The 15,733-nt window shown below is 35.3% G+C and overlaps 1 protein-coding gene across 2 annotated transcripts in view; it reads right to left on the reverse strand.

The window, feature by feature from the left end:
• Positions 1-1,265: 1,265 nt before the first annotated feature.
• The window catches only part of LOC114650767 (radixin), a 98,311-nt gene continuing 83,843 nt past the window's right edge, over positions 1,266-15,733 (reverse strand). For both annotated transcript variants that reach the window (XM_028800607.2, XM_051926185.1), the window contains exons 12-14: positions 11,800-11,892; positions 9,164-9,424; positions 1,266-3,897 (exon numbers count right to left, since the gene is read on the reverse strand). In XM_028800607.2, coding sequence (XP_028656440.2) covers positions 3,733-3,897; positions 9,164-9,424; positions 11,800-11,892 — 519 coding nt within the window. In that variant the 3' untranslated portion in view covers positions 1,266-3,732. The remainder of the gene's footprint in view (positions 3,898-9,163; positions 9,425-11,799; positions 11,893-15,733) is intronic.

Raw genomic sequence — 15,733 nt, forward strand, 5'->3', positions numbered from 1 at the left:
TACATGATTGCTAAGTATGACACCTTGTTTTAGAAGCATTATTAAAATTGTATTACAGAATTACAAGTGAACAAAAATTGTGCAACTCATTCTCAAGTAATTTAGTTCGAACTCAAAAGAACTGGCAAGTGATGCATACCCAGTGCCATCAATAAGACACAAAAAGTGTGTGCTAAAGGAAAGCTGAAAGCAAAAATTTGCTAGAAAATACAGCATTTTTATAAGGTTTAGTTGTGTGCAACTGACTTGTTAAATTTATTAAGGTCATAAGCATTAGTTTCCAATAATGAATTGTACAAAACAAGACAGTAAACACATTCCAACATAAATGTGCTGTTGCTGTGTTGTACCTGTATGATGACTGAGAGAATCATCAGAGGCTAAGTTTTCCTTCGCCAATATTGATACACTTTCAACAAAAAAAGAATCATAAATTGAACTAGTCTAGAGTCACGACTCCGCTGGTTCTTGCGCATGTGCTCTAAATGTCTAATAGCATCAGCAAAATAAACTCTGATGACATTATGCAGAACACACATGCACTTTTAGGACTTTCGTTGAGCACCACTAAATCAATTTGTTTGTCCTCTCAAATCAATTCGAATGATTCACTGGAAGAGTCTCATTCAAAAACAATCCATTGTTCACGAGTTGCACTTCACTGACTGTCCTGTTTGAGCCATCTCCCAGTTGTACCCCCTCCTTTAAACACCCCCAGAGTAGAACACATACTCGTATGTAGAAATATCCAGATGAGGAGCTCCAAAGGATTAAAAATGAGAGGAAAAGGGGAGGGACAAAAGGAGGGAAAAAAACCATTTGTTTGTTAATACAGTAAGAGTTTGATGAAAACTGTAAACACATTATTTTTTTCATTTTACTTTCATCTGCTAGATACACAAATGTTCAAGCCAGATATAAATTGCCATAATGAGCTGGTATGGCAGAACCTAAAACACATGGCCATCTCCAAACGTTATTGAGTTGATGTTGAGAAGGACTTGGATTACACGTGAAACAAAAAGCCGAAGGGACACTTACTGCATATTCACTGCACCAGGTGTGCACATGGGGCATAGAAATATGCACAGATAATGTTTATTCATTTAAGGTACTTTTGACTGAAGATTTGATAATATACACTCAGGGCACCGGATGATAACAGTTGTGAATAATCAAGTAAGCACTGCATATGACACCAGTACAGGTAACTTAAATTTCAAGACATTTAACTTCTGGAATAAAGTAAAACAATGAAACAAAAATAAAGCTGATGTATTTATTATTAATATTATATGTTATTAATAAGTACTTGAATGCACAATTTAAATTTTGAAGGGTTAAATAACATTTGTTGCAATGTGGGAGAGAGGACAAGAAAAGGACCACTGTTAAGGTGGAAGTCAATTTAAGTACTCCATTCTGCCTGATGTCTATTATTTCTTTATTTCCCATAAAGAGCATATTATTATTATCTTTTTTTTTTTTTTTTTACAAAAGAAATTATACTCTTTTACAGGTAAGTGCTAACACAGTTAATATAAAAGACTAAATCTGTTAGTTACTTCACTCTATAGAATATAAATAGCAAACTTTACTAATCTGGAAATTCATACCTTTTATTCACATTTTTGTACCAACACTGGTGTTTATAGCTTTGCTGGGAGATCTTTTATATATTTTTGTTATTTTTAACATACACAAATTGTAGATTTTCATCTTGCTTCACAAAATAACTGCTTTAAACCCTGGCAATTGCCTTATTTAAAATGCATACAACACACCCAAACATACTGTATCATGAATAAGGAAAAACAAAATTAGATGTCTGTTCTTAAACATACTATGTAAAAAATGAAAAGAAAAAAAAAAAACTTATTTTGTTCCAACTGTAAATAAAAGTTAATTTATGATATGTAGATTATTATTATCAATTTCAATGTCATTAATGCAGAGGTCTACGTGCTTAATAATAGTGAAGCTGAACTGTCTGTCACCAGAGAGGAAACCTCAATTCTTGTAAAGCTGAAAGGAAGTCTTTATCCTCAACTCTCTCTTTTTACCGCAGACTTTCTGATAAACAATTCTACACAAAACGCCTACCTGCTCAAGATAAAACCTACTTGCAAAGAAAACAAATTTACATACAAATACACAAATTACTTCTTAAAAATATTAATTATCAAGACAAATGCAAAGCTCAAAGTTAATTGGGTTGAAAAGATACATGGGCAGATTGAAATGGTGTGCTAAAAAATATTTAGGTCCTAAGATTAAATGAAAGCAGAGACCTTCAGGATTCATCTTTGAGATGTAGTAGACTGCTAGCATAAAATCTTGGAAAACCATTTCTTTGCAGTTGTTACCGATGTAATTAATGCAAGATATTCTTCTCTTCACAAATTGTCAATCCAAATGCAAAATGCCACCATTCAAATTGTTTTGGTATTGCTGCAAATGAGTAAGCACAGATCCCTCTCCAAAAATGCAGAGGTTAATTATAAAATATAAAATCCCTCTTCTAAATCTAATGAAGAAAATGTAGAACAATGAATATATGTTTAGATATAATATAGGCCTTTATACAGTTTTATAAAGATATATAAATACATTTCTAAGCAAACACTTTGCTGTTTTAAACAAAAAACGTTCAGACATATTTTTAAATCAAAAAATGTTCAGTCTCACTAGCTTATAACACTTCGATATATGTTAGAGTGTGTGCTTATATTTATTTGAGTGTGTGCTTATATTTATTTGTCCTAAATGTATATGACTACTGTTTTCAAAGTTAACTGACAATTTCTGCATTATGAAAACTATGGACTTCTGCCAAAATGCACAGTTACAAATGAGATGAATTATCATGAAATGATGTTAAAAAATAAAAACTGGTACAAATGAGAAAATGTTTGTGATGGATTAATAACAAGTGTTTCACTGGCCAGTCATCATGTCTTCTATTTTGAGGTAGTGAACTGTCCCTTCCTTGGGACTGATGTTTTCATATGCTCTCCTGCCAGAAAGGTATGGAAATTCACTTAATTTTTATAGAAAAAGAAATATTAATAAGTCCAGACTATGCCCAATAAACATGTGCGAGTGTACTTACATTTAGCTTTTCTGTGTGTCTACAGCAGGCAGTACATACAGTCTGATGTGTCGATTTCTATCTAATGTAGGTGCCTCAGTTGACATTCCACTTGATAATTTGAAAATCTACAAAAAAGCTAACTGTATTCCAAAGCCTTTGTGAGCAAGTAGGCAAAGAAAACCATCTACAATGACTGGACATTAAACACTGTACCTGCCTCACTGAAATGTGTAACTCATTTTGACTTAGGATATTTGCTTTAAAAAATAAAAACTTACACAACAAAAGTAAACTGAACACATTCAGTCAGAACATATTTTCTGCTCCAATCATTAGTTCAAAAAAAGGCTCCTTACATATTTTATTAACATACAAACTTGAACCCACTTAAAGCATAAGGCAATACCACTTTTCTACTGTAATTGGCCCTTCTTACAATTAGCAATATAAACGTATGTATACAAACAAATTCTGAAGCCAAGTAAACTGAATAAAACATGGTCAATATTTTGGCAAGGCAAGGAAGTAGTTGGGATAGTTCGGCAAACCCTGCCCGCCTCACTACTGGCAGTATTCAGCAGTACACAAAAAGCAAAATGTAAAACAGACCCCAAGCTTTGTTCATGCTTATTCTTTTTTCACATCGACTCAAATTCATCAATCCTTTGCTTTGTGTTGCCTTGTCGAATCTGTCTCAGTGTTTTGTACTTATCGCGGCCTGCTTTTACATTTTCTGCATGGAGGACATCATTTTGTGTTTTCTTAGTATGATCACGGGCCTGGGCAAGTTCTGAGCTGAGTGCCTATTAGGAACAGAGAAAAAAAAAAGTAGATTAGTGAACAAAAAGAGAAAAACACATACACTACAAATAGTGTTAATGTTAGCAAAAGTAAATATATTTTGCTATGCAACTCCCATAACTGATTGACAGGTTTTGAGTCTTTGTTTGTGTGCTACATTTCATAATGAAGGCTATTGAATTACAGACACTGTCAGTGTTATTTGCACAGATTCAAAGATCAGTAAAATGGAGGAGAAAAAAAATATCACAAGAGTGCAATCTAACTTGATGCATCAGAGATCCACCACATGCAATGGCTATCATTTTAAGATATTCTCTTAGTTACACCAAATTACTACGGTAAAATGAATTTCAAGTGCAGGAAGGACAATGTCTTAATTATATTGGAACATAAAATGTATGGTGTGTAGTACTAGCTTCACCATTACTAATACAATCATATGAAAGAGTCTGGGAACCCCTCTTAATTCTTTGGATTTTTGTTCATCATTGGCTGAGCTTTCAAAGTAGCAACTTCCTTTTAATCTATGACATGCCTTATGGAAACAGTAGTATTTCAGCAGTGACATTAAGTTTATTGGATTAACAGAAAATATGCGATATGCATCATAACAAAATCAGACAGGTGCATAAATTTGGGCACCCCAACAGAGATATCACATCAATACTTAGTTGAGCCTCCTTTTGCAAATATAACAGCCTCTAGACGCCTCCTTTAGCCTTTGATGAGTGTCTGGATTCTGGATGGAGGTATTTTTGACCATTCTTCCATACAAAATCTCTCCAGTTCAGTTCAATTTGATGGGTGCTGAGCATGGACAGCCTGCTTCAAATCATCCCATAGATTTTTGATGATATTCAAGTCAGAGGATTGTGACAACCATTCCAGAACATTGTACTTCTCACTCTGTATGAATGCCTTTGTAGATTTCGAACTGTGTTTTGGGTCATTGTCTTGTTGGAATATCCAACCCCTGTGTAGCTTCAACTTTGTGACTGATGCTTGAACAGAATCCTGAAGAATTTCTTGATATTGGGTTGAATTCATCTGACCCTCAACTTTAACAAGGGCCCCAGTCCCTGAACTAGCCACATAGCCCCACAGCATGATGGAACCTCCACCAAATTTGACAGTAGATAGCAGGTGTTTTTCTTGGAATGAAGTGTTCTTCTTCCGCCATGTAAAGCGCTTTTTGTTCTGACCAAATAACTCCATTTTTGTCTCATCAGTCCAAAGCACTTTGTTCCAAAATTAATCTGGCTTGTCTAAATGAGCATTTGCATACAACAAGCGACTGTTTGTGGCATGAGTGCAGAAAAGGCTTCTTTCTCATCACCTTGCCATACAGATGTTCTTTGTGCAATTTGCGCTGAATTGTAGAACAATGTACATATACACCATCTGTAGCAAGATGTTCTTGCAGGTCTTTGGAGGTGATCTGTGGGTTGTCTGTAACCATTCTCACAATCCCTGCACATATGCTGCTTCTGTATTTTTCTTGGCCTTCCAGACCTGGTTTAACAACAACTGTGCCTGTGGCCTTCCATTTCCTGATTACATTCCTTACAGTTGAAACTGACAGTTTAAACCTCTGAGACAGCTTTTTGTAGCCTTCCCCTAAACCATGATACTGAACAATCTTTGTTTTCAGATCTTTTGAGAGTTGCTTTTCAAAGGGAAGTACAACTTGCAATTGACCACCTTAAATACCTTTTCTCATGATTGGACACACCTGTCTATGAAGTTCAAGGCTTAACAAGCTAATCCAACCAATTTGGTGTTGCAAGTAATCAGTATTGAGCAGTTACACGCATTCAAATCAGAAAAATTGTAAGGGGACCCAATTTTTTGCACAGCCAGTTTTTCACATTTGATTTAATTTCATACAACTAAATATTGCTTCACTAAAATCTTTGTTCAGAAAACACCCCAGTACTCATATGTTCCTAGGAAATGAGACATATCACTGTTATCTTTTTTGATGAAAGTAAATTATTATGCAGGCTGAGAGGGGTTCCCAAACTTTTTCATATGACTGTAGTTGCTATGTATTCATCAATGTCAAAACTAGTCAGCTTCATTTGCAACACAAAAAAAAAGTGAGTAGAAGAAAATTACCGTAGATACTCGCGTATTAGTCGATCTCGCAGATAAGTCGAGTGTATTGTTTAAGCCAAAAATTACAATTTGTTATGACCCGCGTATAAATCGTGGGTAAAACTTGACAGCTATCAGAGATAGAGGGCGACAATCAGCTATTAATGGCGACAAAACTCACTGTCACGTCACAGGCATTCCCTCTCTGCTTGGAGAAATGCTAGACTCGTTGACTCGGCAACTAATTCTTGCGTGTGCATGAGTTGCGAAATGTAAACAAAGGCAAGATGTCACAAGGGAGCGAAGAGAGTGCAGGAAAGAAAACAGTCGGAAAAACGATGTTTTGCACATTATTGCTGAGTCAGACTCTGATTTTTCAGAATCGGATTTTATTGACAGTGATCAGGAATCAAGCAAGAGAGTGAGAAACCGGCATCAGCTGATCGGACACCAGCCGATGCCGCGCCAGCTGATCGGCTGCCAGCTGAACGCATTCGCGCAGCCAATGCAGTTACGGCAAGGTTCGCGTGGGAGGAATACCCAGACATTGATCCGTGGGAGCTTAACTGGCTACCGGACTTCACAAGACAGCATGGCTTGCTGTTGGACACGACAGATCACCCACTGCTGGACTACTTCAGGCTGCTCTCTCCTGATGCTGCTTTTCAGCTACTGTCAGACGAGACAAACAGGTAGGCAGAGAAACTTTTTGAATCGCGGGCTGCGCTTGCATCGCATTGATAGCGTGCATTGCCTTGGTTCTTTTGATTCCAAATCTGGTTGCACGTGGCAGCTAATGGTATGTTTGTTATCCAAAACCTGCAAAAGCTAATGCTCAAATTCAAGTATTTCACAGTTTAAAGAATTATTTAATGAAATTAGAAAAAAACTAGCTAATTAGTAATAGTATTGCTGGCTTATTATTATTTCAAAGACCATGGGAAACGGCAGATGACTGGTGACTTAACACCGTGAAGCGTTGAGTGTACAATGTCATTACCCAAATTCTATGGACAATTGTGTTGCCCTGCGGGTAAGTCGACCCTGTTTTTTTGAATGAATTTTAAGGCATAAATTTTTCGACTTATACGCGAGTATCTACGGTAATTGAAGTTCAGTTCAGGGTTTTTTTTCGTGCTTTATTAAGCACCTGTAGAACTGCCATAAGGATATACAGGAGAGTCTTCAGTTAACACTGATAAAGGAGGTCTTCCACGGAGGACGCTGTTCAAAGGTTGAGTGCTGAGGCCAATGATATACTCCTTCTTCAACTTCATCCATCATATATCATGGTGACACTACCATCATACACATAATCGCCAAAAAGATGAGGTGACTTTTAGTGAAGAGATGTACTTTTTGGCACAATGGATTCAGGTCAACATTATCTTTTTTCTTTTTTTTTTTTTTTTAAATTTCATTGATTTTATTGTAATCATTCCATACAAATATATAAATTTTTACAAAAAATAGGATTTAAAACAAGTAAACCCTGACCCCTGAGAAAGAGAGCATGGCCAATGGAGTAAAACTTTAAAGCTAGTAAAAATAAGTAAATTGATGAGTTTAATAGGCGGATAAAGATAAATGGAGAAGAAAAAGAAATGGGAAGAGAATCTGCTTCCTCAGTGCTTTAAGAGCTTATTCTAGAATATTACTGATTAGATCCTGCCAGGTTTTGAAAAAAGTCTGCACAGTGAGAATTTGACATTATCTTTCATAATGTCAGCAAAACCAATGAACTGGTTATAGACTTTAGGAAGCAAGCCGAAGACAACACTGCCATCTTCATCAGCAGGGAAGCTGTGGAGAGTGTCATCACCTTTACATTGCTTGGGTTAACATACCTGATGACCTGAAGTGATCGCCAACATATCTTAGCTACAATCAAGAAGGATCACTAACATCTTTAACTCTTTGTGGAGCCCATTCTCGGTGTCTACATAACAATGGAAGTTACCAGCTCAACTCAGGAGCACAAAGCACTATGGAGGGTAGTAAAGCCAGCACAAAATATTACCAGAATACAGCTTCCATCTGTTCAGGTCATATGAAGGGGCCTGAGTTGCCTCGAAAGCTTGCATATTGTAATCTTTTTAGTTAGCCAATAAAAGGTGTCATTTTGCTTGGCTTTTCTCTACATTCATAATGGCTAACACGGTACAACACCCTAGTACTTCAGGTCATATATAACACACATTACCTTTAGCAATCAAGCCATTAAATTCGGGGACAGTTTTTGCTCTGAGGTAGTAAGTTTACTAAACAACCACTCACAATTAAAAAAAGTATGATGGATTCTTGCACTATGTACAAAGTACATTTATATATTGAATTTAGTATATGACGTTGTACTCATTGTGTTTTTTTTTTTTGGTCTGTTGCTGGTATTGTATTACTGTTACTAGCCTGTTTAAGTAGGAATCTCATTGTACTGAAGTATGTTTACTATGTACACATACAATAAATTAACTTCAAGTTACATGTTGGAATTCAGAAATCTGTCACAGGTGTGAAAACGAAGCGGAGTGACAACTCGTGGAATTTGGGTTTTTAGCCAGGTTTCATTTAAGCAAGTTTCCCCCAGATTTGACCACCTAGACTGTGTGCAAGTCACTTACAACTAAATGCAACATGTTTTAAATATTTTCCATGATGGCCATTTATTCCTTTACAGCAGATATGCTTCTACACAAAACACTTTTACAAAATATGATCTGCTTAACTTTTCATTCTAATTCATTTTGTTTTGAAAAGCTCAATTTAAAGGAATAGAAAAGTAGTTCACTATCCGAACATTCAAAATACATAGTAACGCCTGCACATGGGGTTATCTGGAATAATCAGCTAAAAGTTTTTCTGTCACTGAAGGTAATACCTTCCGTAAAATTTAAGTACAAGGAAAAAAATTAGTCAGGTGAATTTAATACCGCCTTATGTACACAGTACAAAATTGCACATTGTCCATAATAAAGTTTCTAACTTTTTGAACTCTATTCTAGTCTGTAATATACAATGCTTTTCCATGATAAGTCAATCAGCTTTGCAAAATTTTAAAATTAACCTAACTGGTCATAATAAAAAGAGGATAAGCTTTAAAATTGATAGCTATCCTCAAGTACATTTTTAAAGTCCTATTAAAAAGGTTAAAATGGAAAAAAGTCAAACCTGCAGCTGTTTCTTAACACGTTCATTTTTCTGTGTTTCAGTAAGACGTTCCTCTTCACTACGGTGGTTGGCAACACCTTCACTGGAGAGTTCAGCACTAGCTTCTGCACTATTCTCATCTTGTTCATCATTGTCATTTTCAACTGGTGACACCACAGCTGCTGGAGGAGGTGGTGGAGGTGGTGGTGGAGGTGGGGGTGCAGTCATAACAATCTTCAATTCCTCCTTAGTTTTCTCCAAGTCATCTTGTGCATTTATTGCCTGCATCAAAATATGGCATTAGATTAAAAATGTAACAATAACTACAGTAAATTGAAATTAACAGTAAACAGAAAATAAAGTATAATCTCTTCTTACATAATTATGCACCCTTTACCTGTGTTTGGTCTTAAATGTTTTTGAAAATGCACAACATATTGAGTTATATGCATTCACATCCCTTTGTAAGCATGACAAATATACCTAAAGTTTCATAACATCATGAATCATTTTGACCATATTAAGCAGGTCCAAAAATAAAGGTTGTTGATTTATTAAAAGGATAAAATTATAAAAGCTTAAAAACTGGATATAAAACAGATAAATTACTAAAAAGTTAAAAACAGAAACTTACGTATCAAGAAAGCTTAAAATAAAATCATCATACTAGAAACAAAACAACTAAAGCATTTCACACATATTTAACCAGGGACTGCAGAGCTTAATAAAACAAAAAATATTGTAAAAATACAGGATATTAATAAAAATGACTTAATCAAAAAAATGTCACCTTTGGTCTTGGGAAAAAACTGTGAATATGGCTTGAGATGCAACAACAGATGTATGCAAACAGAAGAAGTGCTTTATTTGGGTTCATCTCATTAATCATTGTTGAGCGTAACAATGTCTCAGCTCACCTTACGATATAATACTACCCTGAAAAACAAGGCCTGATAAAATTGATTTTTTTAGATCAATAACTATATTGATATATGGGCAGCAACGATGACCACTACATATTGTAACCATACTGCTGATATGTTTTAAGTACTGTGGAACCTCGGTTCACATACAAATCGGTTTTCGACCAAAAAGTTCGCCAAACTTTTGCCTCGGTTCACTACCACACACTCGGTATACGAACAAGCCAGTTTCCCTTTCGGTTTGTACATGTTCAGTCTCTCCCTGGGCATTTCCTGTGCAGCGAGCAAGAGAGAGAGCACCACACACACACACACACACACACACACACACACACACGCAGCGTGTGAGAGAGAGATGCACAAACACACAGGCAGCGCGAGAGAGAGGGGGCTGGATGCTTAAGGTAGGAAGGCAGTTAAAGAATGCACTGGGCTTGATTTTGTTTTCACTTCTGTTTACAGCGAATGGTTCGTAGCGTGCATTATTGCAATGTTACTTTTCTTGGTGGTTTATTAAATTACGGATTTTTTCAAATGTTCATTTTTTTTCCCTGTGCTTAAAACTCATTAAAAAAAGTGTTTTTAGCCAGCGGTTGGTAGCGCTATAGCGCGAACTATTGCAGTGTTAGTTTTCTCTGTTGTTCAAGGTTTTCTCAGTGTTATTCAATGTTTTTACATTTAGTTTACCATTACGCTGTGCATTCTGTGGTTTACTTAACTATATATGTGCTTAAAAACTTAAAAAAAAAATATATATTTACATACAGTTCGTATGGTCTGGAATGGATTAATTGTATTTACATACAATCCTATGGAGGAAATTGCTTCGGTTCACAACCAAATCGGTTTACGACCAGAGTGAACCGAGGTTCCACTGTATCAGAATTTCATAGAAAACTCTTAAAAGACAAGAAAGTTTAACTGTATGATGTTTTCACATGAACATGTTTAAATTTAAAAAGGTTAAATCACATTTTTTTTTTTTGATCCCAAAGCACTGAGACATCTGACGTTTGTCACTCTCTTACATGTACAATGCAGGTGCTATGAGCACAAGTGTGTTTCACTTTCAAATATAATATAGTCCAGTTGACTTAAATATGAAGAATAAACTTCACTGACAACAAAGTTATTATATTATGACCTCTCTGGTGATTACATCAAGTAGGTAATTTTTTAGGGTATTGATGAATGAATAAATGAATTAGTGCTCACAAATGTATCCTGGCCTGCATTAATGAAATTAATTCAACTGAAACATACGAGGGTAAATCAAAGTAAAGGTGATTTGAAAATTACACAGTAACCACAATGGACAGAAACGGACACAATACATTTGCAATGACTTTTGGGTGTTCCCAACATGCACAATGCAGTTCTCTGCTATTAGTCTAGTTGAAGCCAAGGTCAAATGAACACGGTTGACCAGTTTTCTGATTGATATTAACATCTAACAAATTTTTAACTTAAAGTGTGGGCCACACAAATACATTGGGTTGGAATGTACCCAAAGCTTATCCATCCGTCCATTTTCTAATCCTGGTTTTTCATTATCAGTGTTGATGGATAGGGAAGTCTATCAAAACAGCTTTAGGTATGAGGTAACCGGTCAACTTCAAGGTACACTGAGAAAACACACTAATTATAGAACAGTTACTATGTCAAGAGTTAACTCCCATATTACTTTGCAGATCTATCCCATCCAAATCACTTACAATACAGTATTAGTAGTACCTTGAGCTGCCATTCTGTGGCCTCTTCTTCCTTTTTTCTCTTGGCATCTTCTAGTAAAGCAATTTTGGCAGTGAATTCTCCAAGTTCAGCAGCCTAAAAGTAGCATCAAATTTAAAAATTAAAGAATGAATACTTTCACTAAAGCATCCAGCTACATGCCTGCTGTCATTTGTTATTCTTCAGCTAATTGAATGTAAAAATCCTATAATCAAAATATACTGAAATTAAGATAGTAACTTTAAAGAATACTGTATTTGGAAAGTTTACACAAAATGCTTGCCATGTATATTTTACATTTTGTATGTTGTAACAATTCAGTAAAAGCAAGTTTTATTATTTTGCTTAAGTACAGACCAACAAAAATACAAACATATGTTGTAGGAGTACAAAGTAAAAACTTAAAATTACAAATTTAGTAAAGAACAGAAATCCATAGTAAAAAAATAAAGTACAGTATATTAAATGATATTTTCTCTTAACTTAAAATTACAAATTTAGTAAAGAACAGAAATCCATAGTAAAAAAATAAAGTATATTAAATGATATTTTCTCTTTATATGGAACAGAGGTACAACACCCTAGTACTATGGAACAGAGGTATAAGCATTACATTATTTCATCAAATCATAAAGGTTTTCTATCTTAACGTTAAATAAATTAACAACACACGGCACAGTAGCTCTCTGTATGTCTACACTGTCATTGTCAATAAAGTTGGTGAATCAGAATTACTTTTTAAACTTTGTAATCTATAGCAAGTTTTTTTACTCATTCGTTACTAGACTTTAAATTAAATGTTGATAATATTTATAATCCAGAAGTAAATAAAATTAAAAATAAACATTAATAACACTATATTCGAATAAATAATACACTGTACAGTACTTATTTAAGTCTGTGCTTTTCAAGAATGGTTATGGTAGTCATAACAAAAAGCTCACATAGCATAACTGTCAATTCAATCAACTCTTACTGGCAGAATTATGTAAAATGAACATTTTAACAACTCGTTTTTTTAGTTACATACTAAAGTGGTTTAAAATAAAAAATAATCTTTGATGGAAAAGTTGAACTGGTGCCTCATGGATCCAGTGTTTTGAGTTCTAATTCTTCACCTTGTCATCATACAGATTTATGCATATCCACTCACTCCACTCAAGGTGATGCTCAACCGCTTACACTTTCTGTGATGGTGGAAGTGGTGAACTATTTATTACAAAGGAGCCCTTTCATTCAATAGAAAACGTCTTCAGCCCAAATGGTTAATCAGGCTCTTATCTGTCAGGGTGCCTATTGTGTAGCAGCAAGCCATCGTTCTTCTCTCGCTCAGCCTTTCTCCACTCATCTCTCCTCTGAGTGAATCCAAATTATCCATTTGTCTCTGCCGAGGAATTGGATCAGGGTGTCGATACACAGACTGCTCACCATGACTGTGAGGGTGCCTGTTATGTAAGCAGTATGCTTATACTCTCTCCTTCTCAGCTTTGCTGCACTTGCCCCTTGCCCAAACAAATACATTAAGAAGGTTTGGCAATGCTATGCTTTCCTTTTCCTACAGCTGTCCGTGCAGCAGCAAGAGACGTCATAACAAGCTTGCAGCCCAGGGCACCAGCCAAGTGCTACAAACAGGACCCAAACAATATTTTCATAAGTGCTTCATGCTTTGTAGATGTACTCAGAGTAACAAAAAGTAAAACAATTAATAACCACATAGCAAACTACAGCACCAGCTGGCATTGCTCCTAAGGAGTCAAGTTTCCTTTTGGGGCTGCTTTCATGGCTCTCTGTCCTGACAAGGACTTGCACACTCAGTTATCAGTACTAGACTAAAAAGAGTGATGCTGATGCTTCTGTTTAATAGGGTACACTTGCTCTGGATTTTGACGGCTCTTATACAATTGCCCGAGTACTACTAGGATTTTGTTTTGCTGTTGGTGTTTACTCTTGCTGTAATAGATGTAACCACTATCATGAGAATAATGTATAAAAGAAATACATATAAAACAGACATGTGACACCCAATATTGTTAACTGAAGTTTGAATATATTCCAAAATACACTTTTTTAATTTCAATAGCTGAACTTTATTTTTTGGCCAGTTTAACAGCCCTACTGCACAACTAACCTTTGCCTAAAATTTTAAAAAGTCCTTAATATTTCATCATGCTATGTGTCTGTTAGACAAAGTGTTTTAACAGTAGTAGAATTTCCATTTACTTGAGTACTAATGAAAGTTTTCCATTATAGTTAGCTTAAAAATTCTGTCAGATTCCTAGTTCAAAGATGAACTCTTCACAAAGCATGTGCTGAACACATAAAAAGTGAAATCACTCCAACAAGAGGTAGGAACAAGCAAGACAACTAGAGATTAAAGAGACAGTGCAGCATATGCACATCTTACAAATGCAAATTACTTTATTACATAAATATATTAAGTAGCAATTAAGATTCTCATATTACACTGTGTCTAAAAAATGTGAAACCTTTCACTCAAAGAATCATTCATTCATAAGAATATATAAAAATAGACAAATCAGGATCGGGATTAAGATTTTTTCACAACACTGTGCCTTCTCATTGTGAGGGACATGAATAATCAAAATTTAAGAGTTTGCTCAATGGTGCATAACACCTTTCATACATCACAGAAATGACCCAATAAAATGTAGCAACTTCTTTAACTACTGGCTTTAAATTATAAGGCAATGCACTTACTGCTGTTGATAGACTATGGGGAGGGTAGTAGTGAGCCTCTTAAAGTGTGAACAGCAAGAGCTTACTTTTGGGTGAGATCTTGGAACATTCAGGTTCATACTTAGTTGTGTGCTTACTGATATCCCTCTTAAATTTAGACCACAAGTTTGCTATAGGATTCAGTCTCAGACACAGATGGCTACTACAAATAATGATTTTGTAATCCTTAAAATGTGTTTATTTTGATGAACATGTGAGCTCAACATCATGGTAAAATGCCCACTAATAGTCAAGTAACAACCTCCTGGGAGAGAAAAACAGACAATAGGGTAAAATATTTTGGTAATTATTAGAATTTATTATGTCCATACTTAACACAAGAGGCACCACAATCCAAAACAACTGCTGTTTTTATTATTTTGTCAGTGTCCATGTCATACTTCTGTCCCTCCTTGACTTTTTTTTTCTAATTTTCTACACTGCATATCCCCATGTTGTTGTAACCCTGAAATTCTGCTCAGAAAAAGTGATTGATGATACTTTTTTTTATTCTTTACCCGGTCAATGGGCCTCAGTTATAGTGTCAGGGTTTAATTAACTTGATCAACATTTTCAATCAATAGCTTTGCTGATAATCCCTCCTGGCAATTACTGTCATGTTTATCGTCATGTCCTGTGTACATTGAGGTAGACTGACCTTAACCGCAAGAATTACTTGTTACTGCACACTGCATTTCATTTGCTTCCGAACCATTCAAACATCTAAGGTATTTGATGACATTTTTCACATAACAGCAAAAATTTAGAGTTTGCTGATTTGCTTTCAGCAACGAAATATGTTGCTTTCACAGAGATACTAAATTAATATGCCTACAATTATTTGCGTCTATTAATACATTATATGTCCTATCAGTGTTTTTCCCCCCATTAACAAAAACTACAACCATGTAGTTTTTAAAAAAAATTCCATTAACTAAAATTAAAATAAAAATGTCTCAAAACTAGAACTATGCACAAACTGGAAAATAAAAACAAAAATGAAGTAGTTTTGTAACTTTGATTTTTGTGCACAGTTGCTAGCACATTCATTAAAATTACATGGTTATAACTTTAGTTTAGAAAAAAGTCTCGATTTGCACACAAGTGCAAGTGCTCCAGCAGTCCCAGTTTCACAATCAGCTTGTGTATTCTGGGGATTCCGTTGGTCATTTTCAACTATTAGTTGGAACTGACAGTGAAT

The sequence above is a fragment of the Erpetoichthys calabaricus genome, chromosome 4, assembly GCF_900747795.2.
Source record: "Erpetoichthys calabaricus chromosome 4, fErpCal1.3, whole genome shotgun sequence".
NCBI lineage: Eukaryota > Metazoa > Chordata > Cladistia > Polypteriformes > Polypteridae > Erpetoichthys > Erpetoichthys calabaricus.